General features: G+C 45.1%; 2 protein-coding genes across 6 annotated transcripts in view; both read right to left on the bottom strand.

Moving 5' to 3' along the window:
- The window catches only part of nav1a (neuron navigator 1a), a 162,405-nt gene that overhangs the window by 80,809 nt on the left and 71,596 nt on the right, over positions 1-10,000 (bottom strand). For all 5 annotated transcript variants that reach the window (XM_084069045.1, XM_084069048.1, XM_084069047.1 and 2 more), the window contains one exon: positions 7,338-7,685. In XM_084069045.1, coding sequence (XP_083925171.1) covers positions 7,338-7,685 — 348 coding nt within the window. The remainder of the gene's footprint in view (positions 1-7,337; positions 7,686-10,000) is intronic.
- LOC311053262 (histo-blood group ABO system transferase 1-like) overlaps positions 9,444-10,000 on the bottom strand; it is a gene marked incomplete at its 5' end in the record, with an annotated part of 1,057 nt that continues 500 nt past the window's right edge. The window contains one exon of the mRNA XM_084068723.1: positions 9,444-9,990. Coding sequence (XP_083924849.1) covers positions 9,446-9,990 — 545 coding nt within the window. The 3' untranslated portion in view covers positions 9,444-9,445. The remainder of the gene's footprint in view (positions 9,991-10,000) is intronic.

Genomic DNA, 10,000 nt, shown 5'->3' with positions numbered 1-10,000 from the left:
CAAACACTTTCTAGATTTTTTTTTCTTCAAAAAAAGCATGCCTACGAGAGCACGTTCCCATAGGCATGCTCATGTATACGCCCCCAGGAGCGCGCATATGATTCGGCGCCTATGGTTTAAGTGGTTAAATGTCTGAAGAGCACTCATGATAGTGCTGTCAAACAAGTCTATGAAATCTATGAAAATGTTTAATCTGCAACACAATGTTATACAGTACAGTATGTCGTAGGGGGTCCCTGCTTCATCTCTCTCTCTCTTAGCTAAGGGTTTGAAAAACGTTGAAGACCCCTATATAGTGTAGATAGATCTGGCGCTGTAGGATTGGTATAGCAGATACAGAGACACTTTCTCTCAACGTGGGGTCCGTAGACCACTAGGGTCCAAAAAGGACCCTGTTGGGTCTGTAACTCTGAGAGTGTTCACATTCCATTTGGACACTCCCAGAGTTAAATAAACACTGATGATTTTACAGTGCTGTAGATTGGGGTCCCGGAGATCAAACGAATTGCATCAAATTGGGGTCAGTGGCCTAATGCAAATCAACCCGGGGTTCCTTGAAATGAAAAAGGTTGAGAATATTTCATACATTCATGCCCTATACTCATCATACAAGAGTGTCACACAAAAATAGTGAAAATAGCAGATCTACAAGCTCACAACGCGTCGCATCGTTGTAGATTGTCTATTTTCACTATTTTAAATGTTTTTTTAAAAAGAACGATAAAAAAGGAACGGTTTTGGACATACAAGGTAGGTTTCCACCTGACAGCAACGATATTTGAATCCATTATACCGTAAATAATCCCCCATTTTCATGAAGGGGACCATCATGCAGCCATCATGGTTTTATTCTCTCAACTCACAAAACCTTATTATGTCAACACACACGCACACACGCACACACACATGTGTTTAACCCTAAAGCCTGAGTTCCCTGTCGTCTCTGTTGGGTGGAAAACCAAACCTCATGTGTCCAAAAACTGTTACTTTTCAGAATTCAAATTATGGTCTCAGCGCCTCACAGACAGACATGGTGTAACCTTGTAGATAGGCTATTCTCAGTGCACGCCACAACGCGGTCACAGCGCATCGCGCATCTAAGTATAAATCAGACATATAACTCTAACCCCAACCCTTAAAACTAACCTTTAGATGCGTAATCCTAACCCCAACCTAAACATTTGACTAATTGTAAAAGCCTGAACTCCCCATGCAGTTTTAACCATAAAACATTTTTATCTTGTGAAAAATTGTCTGAGTATTTCTCAAATTCTAATATATACTTGTGGGGATGTTTGGATTGTATAGTAATACATGTTAGCGCACAAAGACACACACCCAGGCTCCCCTCCCTGGTGTTTCCTGGACAGAATGACGTGTGTGTGTGTGTGTGTGTGTGTGTGTGTGTGTGTGTGTGTGTGTGTGTGTGTAATAAGTCAGAGTGTGGGGGACATTGGGAGGGTCTGGTTGCAGATGGAGGGAGGAAGGGGTCTGTCAGGGACAGAGAGAGAAAGGGCAGGAAAAGGATATCCAACACTGGGGGGTCCTCCTCCTGACTCAGTGTGTCTGTGTGTCTGTGTGTGTGTGTGTGTGTGTGTGTGTGTGTGTGTGTGTGTGTGTGTGTGGTCTGTGCGTCACAGAGGTCATGCAAGAGCACATGGCACAAGCTCCGACTTCAAAAGCGAAAGTGATTCATGCCAATATAATTCATATGAATCACCGTGAGACTTCATAGTGAGTCACATCCGAACACATGGAACGCATGTTATAGTCTAGTCATGTTGACGTCTTTATTGTATAGACCTCCTTTTGTCATACTCACGTCTTTATGGTATGGGGCTTCAACAGGGGGTCTGGGAACCCTGGAAGGGTCCTGAGAGTTACAATAGCTGGCCAAAATCTTTGTGTAATCGAACTATTGTTTTGTTTTTTTTACATTAACCACTTGAACCCTAGCATCCCTATTCTGGGATGGGAGGGGTGACATTGGCCCAAAATAGCCGATCTACAAGCTCACAATGCGTTGCAGAAGTTTGGTGTGTAGAGGGAAAACAAGAGCAGACCAAGTACAGAGAGGTCATGTTTACCAAGTATTGAGGGTTTAAAATGTCTAGAAAATACACATGAACATGAATCCAACATATTAATAGAAAAGATCATGTGTAATCAGACAATAAAACCTTAATTTTCACAACACTGATGTCCATCAAGTCTATGAAGCCATATATGAAATCTAACCAGCAACACAATTTAATACAAAATGTAGTAGGGGGGGGGTCCCTGCTTCGTCTCTCTCTCAGCTAAGGGGTCCTTGGTGTGAAAAGTAAAACGTTGCAGAACCCTTCTTTATGGTATACTTCCTCACCATTTAAGAGAACAAAGAGATGGGACACTCAGAACCCAAACAAACAAAGGGAGGATGTCTGCGCTAGCGATGCATTATGTATATGATGAGAATCCTATGTATTATATAGTGGGGATGGGGATATGAGCGTGTAGTATGACCTCTATATGACAGGAGCTGTGCGTATGTATGTATAATGGATGAGCGTGTGGAATAAATGATGAGAAAAGGCTACCAGCATGCATGTGGTAGCCTGGAAGAGGAATCTAGTGGCTCTAGCCTGACCTCTAGTGGGGAATCGGGTGAGTTAGAATGCCTCTATATAGAATGTCAAAAAAATATCTTTAACACTTCCTATGAAGTCCATGTCTATAATGCATTAAACATACTTATAATGCATTATAAATACTTATAACACTGTATAATTGTTGTTATAAGAACTAATAAAAACTCATAATGCTTTATACCAATAATCACAACACATTATGATGCATTTATAATGACTTAGAATGGTGAAGTATAAATGAATCTGACACTACATAATTACAGTTTTAAGCACTCAGAAGTAAATATAAGGCAATCAAAACGCATTATAAAGACTTTTATAATGACTTATAAGGTCAAGTATTTTACATATGTACGTTTATAATGGCATTATAGATGTGAGCTTCAAAGTGTTATGGAATATCCTATAGAGCCTAATCAATAAAAGGAAATCTGTCTGTCTGTCTGTCTGTCTGTCTGTCTGTCTGTCTGTCTGTCTGTCTGTCTGTCTGTCTATGTATAAGACCGCAGCGAGACCAGCCATGATGTACGGCTTGGAAAAGGTGGCACTGATAAATAGACAGGAGGCGGAACTGTAGTTGGCAGAATTGAGGATGCTACGTTTCTCATTAGGAGTGACAAGGCAGGACATGATCAGAAATGACTACATTTAGAGGATCAGCCCAGGTTAGAAGGTTTGTGGATAAAGCAAGAGAAGGCGAGGTTGAGATGGTTTGGGACACGTGCAGAAAAGGGATGAGCCGGGGTACACTGGGAGAAGGATGCTGGAGATGGAACTGCCAGGTAAGAGAGGAGAAGAGGAAGGCCAAAGAGGAGGCTCATGGATGCGGTGAGAGAGAGGACATGCAGGCGGCAGGAGTCACCGAGGAAGACACAGAAAACAGATGGAAACAGATGATCCACTGTAGTGATCCTGATGGGAATTAGCCGAAAGCAAAAGAAAGAAGATGTACGTCTGTCTGTCTGTCTGTCTGTCTGTCTGTCTGTCTGTCTGTCTGTCTGTCTGTCTGTCTGAGGGCCAACGTGTCTGTCTGTCTCCCTCCTCCACATGCTTTCTCACTCTAGGTCTCATGGACAGCCAGAGAATGCTGGCTATGATTTCACATCCTTTACACAAGGGGGACAATACAGTCCTATGAAGTTAAGGGACGTCTAAAGCTTCCCACTGGCGGCCATGACCAGACACTCAGCAACACCACAGGGCCCAGCCGTCTGTCTGCCATTGATTTCCTGGGGACTCGGGGAGGGGGTGACATTTTAAACAGGTAACCATGGAGATGTCATGCCTATAGTCAGCAAAGGGCCATTAGGTTAGACAAGCTCGGGCATGAGGGACACACACTATCACACACACATACACACGCACGCGCGTGTCCACCAGCCAGTCTCCCAGTTTGCTATGAGCTCATGTGTTTTTTCGTTCCGTGGACATAGGAGGGGTCATCGTAACGTGATGCTGTTTCCGTGTCTGACCTCAAATAATTGTGTCACATCATGCCCTCATAGTGGGGCAACGCACCGAGAGATGTCCACACACACACACACACACACACACACACACACACACACACACACACACACACACACACACACACACACACACACACACACACACACACACACACACACACACACACACACACACACACACACACACACAAAACCCATACTGTACACAAATAGACAGTCATGATGGGGTGCGTTAGGTTGTAGCCCATCAGGTGGCAGACAACAAATGAAGGTGAGAGAAAACAACAGCCTTCCTTCCGTCCCTCATCAGCCCTGTAGGAGCTTTAGTCGTCACGGACACCTGGAGCCCGCCAGCTGGTCCGTGTCAACTGGAGTTTGTGTATTGTGTTTGAGAGGATATTTTATGGACTTAACGCCGCAGTGTGCAACAACAGGATGTCAAAATCAAGCGATGAGCACATGGCACGAAATAATGTTCTGAAAGACACGGAATCTATGAAAACAAGAGTCACTTTCAGCTTTGCGGAACATCACACAATGTACAGTCCAAAAGCAATTAATTTAACCCATTGAGACCCTAGGACGATTCTACAAATGTCTTCTAAAGAGTTTCCTGGAAATACTTATGTTGCTATATCAGTGGTGCTCAAACCTTTTCATGTCAAGGACCCCCAAAATTATTATGTATTTGGCCGTGGACCACCCATCTGAAAATATTTTGTTCCAGAGACCCCCAGATGCAAAGATTTGACTTCAAAATGTTCGCTTTAAAAATATATATATTCAAAGATTTGCACAAATGTTCACGATTAAAAGATAAATAGGAGATCTACGAGCTCATAGCACGGCACAGCATGAGCATGTATATCTGCTACTTTTGAAAAGCCAAAGTATATAAAATAATGGATAAAGTGGTTCAAATCTAAAGTGACACAGATTTCCCGGTATTAATGGGTTAACATCTAAAGCTCTAAAAAGATTTGGATCCTCATTGAGTTTGAGACCGGGCATTAATCCGATCATGTACGCAACATGTTGAGTGATCGCTCAGCAGGGGGTCCGTCAGAGCGAGCCATAAGCCAACCGGGTTTTTTCCACAGACATCTGCATTGTAGCTCTGCCAGTCGGGGGCCAGCCAAACTCTGCAAGGGGTCAAATTGGCACCTTGCCCGTTTTGCCAGGAGGCTCACACACACACACACACACACACACACACAGCTGAATATGACAGGGCCGTCGCCGGGAGGGGGGGGGGGCTCACTGACTGTGACATCATTCCTTGGCTCTGCCCACAGGGCTCTCTCCTGACAAAGGCTGCGCCAACTTCACCAAGGGGGGCGCCCCCCCCCCCCCAACAGTTGCCAGTGTCAGTGCAGACTTTCAGAGGGAGGGGGGAGGGTGGGGGACTTTCAGGGCATGTTGTGATTCACAGTGGTGTAAAGTAACAAAGTACATACTCAAGTACTGTACTTGAGTACAATTTTGAGGTCTTTTTTTTACTTTACCGGAGTATTTCCAATTTTCAGCACTTTTCACTCCACAGTCACTACATCTCAAATATCATGCTTTTACTCCACTACAATTATTAGAAAACTTTAGTTACTAGTTACTTTGTAGATTTTGATTATTTTGACAAAACCTACAGAAACCACTTCGGCCATATATACATTTCGGCCATCTACAAGCTCACAATGTGTCGCATCAAAATATGTTTTTTTTTAAAACATTTTATACATTTGAAAACATGTGAATGGTACATTCTGCATAATGAGTACTTTCTACTTTTGGCACTTTAAGTACATTTTCATACCAATACTTATGTACTTTTACTTGTAACTTGTAGTATTTCTAGTTTTCTACATTGCAGTATTGATACTTTTACTTAAGTAAAGAATGCGAGTACTTTTTCCACCACTGGTGATTCATTACAATGGGGCGGATGGAGGCTTTGTCTGGCTGGTAAACCACTAACTGCAGGACTGACTGCGGTTGCAGGGCTGTAAGTGTTGACAGGTGGCATGGGGGGGCTCACCTCTCCTCTCACAGGCCGGGACCTGCGGTCATCATTATTGGGCAGACACAGGTGTGCTGCTTTCCTTTTCCACAGACTACTCTGTAAAAATCCTCAGTGTTCGTTTTATATCGTCTCTATCGGGGTGGAAACCTCATAATGTCCAAAAGTGTTACTTTTCAGGATTCAAATTCAGAAATAGCAAAAAGTAGCAGATCGACAGAACTCGAAAGCTTGTAGATCTGCTACTTTTGATGCATTTGTGTGACGCTGTAGTATGATCAAGTAAGGCATTCATTTACAAAAAGAAAACCTAAAAGTTAGAACATGGACATAGGAGGTTTCTGCCCGACAGTAACGATATACATGTGTACACTCTCTGAGTTACACATGCTGCTACATTAACACTGAGGAGTTCACTGTGTTTACGAAGCATTGAGATGCTCTCACCATGTGGTCTAACAGTGCTTAGGGTGTTAATGCTGCTATTAAGGTAGTAGCAGCCTTGGTAACCAATCATTCCAGTAGCCTGGTTCCAGACGAATCTGCCATTGGAAAAAGAAATGCCCGTGGCAGATTAGGTCTGGCCCATCTCAATAGAGATTGTATTTCTCTCCCTCCAAAGTTGTGAGGGGACCAATCAGGGCCCAGTATGCAAATATGGGGCGGGTTTATCACCAGAGGCATTTTTTGAATTTGCCGGTTCGGTTTGCCGAATTTGCCGGTTCCACACAGAGATTCCAGGCTAATATCTACGCTGTGATATTAGTCTGGCCATGCCAGGCTACCATTCCAGAGCCATGTGGCCCATAGGTTCATAGACTCATATAGTAGTCGCCCGTCACCTCGTTTGAAATTCCCCAAAATTAATGGATCTGTTCGATCTCTGCACCGACTACATGTGTCTCCCCCTGATCTGTTTGAATTCCACTGCAGCGTTCTCCAGAATGTTTTATGTTTAGCATCTGGACAGATGTTGGCACCTGGGGGTCGTACCGTATGGTGCGAGTTCATACACAATGAAATCCTCCGTAACATTTTTTTGTACCAATGGAGCCGTACCGTTTGCAACACTCTTCAGAGATAACATCAACACTGAGGATTTTATACAATGTAGGCAGCAAAAAAAACACTGCTAGTGTCAGAATATTGAGGATAAAGGATGCTATTGTCACACAAAGGTAATATAACGAGTAGTGTAACTGGTTGGATAAAGAGAACACTCACCCGTTGCCCAGATCATCGATGTCAACGTCATCATCATCATCGTCGTCGTCGTCGTCTTCATCATCTTCGTTGGGGCTCTTCCCCCCCAGGTCGCTGTCGCTGAGGTAAGCCACCTTCAGGAGGGCGGGGTCCGAGTCATCCAGCCCCTCGATCAGGTGGATGCGGGAGGTGTGGCTTATTCGGAGGGGCTGGGTGTGGTGGACCGTGGCGATGGGGGCGTCGCCCGCCTGCAGGCGGGGGCTGGCCTGACCCTGCCGCCACGACAGCGGAGAGGAGCGGTTCGATAGGCTGGAGATGGAGAAGGCGGCGGCTTCGTCGCTGTCGTAGCACACGCCCCCTTCCTGGCAGCTACACGGAGAGAGAGAAAAGAGACGAGTTTCACTGAAACACGTGTGCGAGAAGGGTTGCCATGCCAACTGCCTGAAGTTCATATAAGGGACGACATCCGGCTGGGTAACTTATTTATAGGAAAACTAAGAGACGCACAGAAAAGATCTCACCATATGTACGTCCCTCCTGATAAGGAGGGACACACAAAGTGTGTCCCTCCTTATCAGTTCCAATAAGGGACACGTCTTTTAGTATTCCAAATAACGGACGATTCCTTATGTCAAGGCTGTGTTCCTTGAAGTATGTGAGATATAAGAGGAAAAATGGCTGCCGTAACTATGGTCAATTGGGGGGGAGGGGGGGGGGCTTAAAATGCTCTATTTAACTGACTGCCTGGTAGCCCTTTGTTCTCAGAGGAGCCTTGGAGGTTATCTTTCCTCTCCTCTCTTCGCCTCCTTGCAGCTTCCTTTCTCAAAGGACCTGTGTGTGTGTTACTTAAAGCCTTACGGCAGCAAAGCCTGGTTTCATACTTCGAGTCACTCGCCGAAAATGTGCAGATCTACAAGCTTAAAATTGTGTCGCATCGCAACAATAAATTAAGCGTTACCACACTCATACTGTGAAGTTGCTTATGGATTAGTTTGCTTCTTCCAGGTGTAAGTGTGTGTGTATGCGTGTGTGTGTGTGTGTGTGTGTGTGTGTGTGTGTGTGTGTGTGTGTGTGTGTGTGTGTGTGTGTGTGTGTGTGTGTGTGTGTGTGTGTGTGTGTGTGTGTGTGTGTGTGCGTGCGTGCGTGTCTGTGTGTGTGCGTGTGTGCGTGCGTGCGTGTAGCATATAAGTGCGTAGCATATATGTGCATGTACAGTATAATGTTGCTGTCGGGCAGAAACCTGCCATCTCCATATTTCAACATGTTATGTTTTTTTGTCAAAAAAAATAGTGAAAATAGCCGATCTACAAGCTCACAACGCGTCACAATGCGGCGCGTTGTGAGCTTGTAGATCGGCTATTTTCACTATTTCTGAAAGCTCATCCATTCTCATTCCATTTCCTGAAAAGTAACAGTTTTGGACATACAAGGTTTCCAAATGATACTGTATACGACGTGGCATATCTGTGTCACAGGAGTGCCTTTGCAGGGGTCTTTCTTTTCTTTTGTTGCCTGTGCCCTGGTTTAAGGATGAATCCGTAAAGCACAGCCTGAGCTGCATGGTGAGAGAGAGAGAGAGCGTTCTTTGTGTGTCTCCAATCCCAATAGCATCACGCTGCTGATGATTCCTCACGTATTCCGCTCGAGCGAAGCGCAGCACAGTGCATTCCCATGCTTAACGCCTTGGATCTCAGCATTAGCATATTCAAAGTTAGCGGGTCTTGGTTTCTGTCAGCACTTCAAACTAATCTTGTCACAACAAACAGAATCAGCTGCCTAAGAAGAGCCCTTTCATAGGAACTAGTAACGAGCACAAACGCCAACGTAAAATAACAGAGGAGAATGTAGTAGGCGACACATAATCAATCCATCAACACTTTATCAAGGGCCCGGACTGCTGGCGTAGCGGTCCGGGCACCTAGGCTACACAATGTAGCCTGAGTAAAACCTGACCGAACACAGGGTTTATCAGAATGACAAAGACTTTTAATGTGTGGTAAAACTGAACGTCATGAAACCTTTAAGCAGCAGTCAACTTAAAGATGCCGTACTACCTGAAGGTAGTACCACTTTTCAACCAGTTTCCTTGACCTCTTCATCGTAATGATCTTCATTTTTTTTGTACAGGTTCAAATGTTCTCCCTCACTTCCTTCATGTTCTTGCGTACGGTGGCGTAGCGGATGAACTTTATTTCACTGCCTCCCGTGCCCAGCTCTTCATCCCAGAGGTACTCGGGGGACAGGACCTTGGTGGGCTTGTTGACCACCAGGTATCGGTTGACGTGGCTCTCCTCCTGCCACTTGGCTTCCACTCCCACCAGCTTGTCTGCCTCCAGGTTGGCCGGGCAAGCCGTGACCAGCTCATGCACCTCGCCCACCGCTCCTCCAAAGAAACCCCCAGCATAGTAGAAATCCCCTTTGCCGTTTGGGATGTAAGCAGTAGATGTATCGTGTCGCTCGTAGCTGAAGTCGTCTCGTTCACTTTTGTGCAGCCAGGGATTAAGGACGGCCACCAGCCGACCAAGGATCTCAGCACCAACGCGGCTGTGGAACTTCATGTCGACATCCACACAGTATATGTAGTCGGCCTCGTAGCGTATGCGCTCCTCAATGGCCTCCTGGATGAACTGCATTCTCCTCATGGAGATCTCCTGCCAGCGGCTGTATTTAGGTACTTTGATTAT

This window comes from Gymnoscopelus microlampas, assembly GCF_963454915.1.
Source record: "Gymnoscopelus microlampas genome assembly, chromosome: 10".
In the NCBI taxonomy this organism is placed as follows: domain Eukaryota; kingdom Metazoa; phylum Chordata; class Actinopteri; order Myctophiformes; family Myctophidae; genus Gymnoscopelus; species Gymnoscopelus microlampas.
The sequence above is the reverse complement of the archived record's forward strand: the minus strand, read 5'-3'. Positions and strand labels throughout refer to the sequence as shown.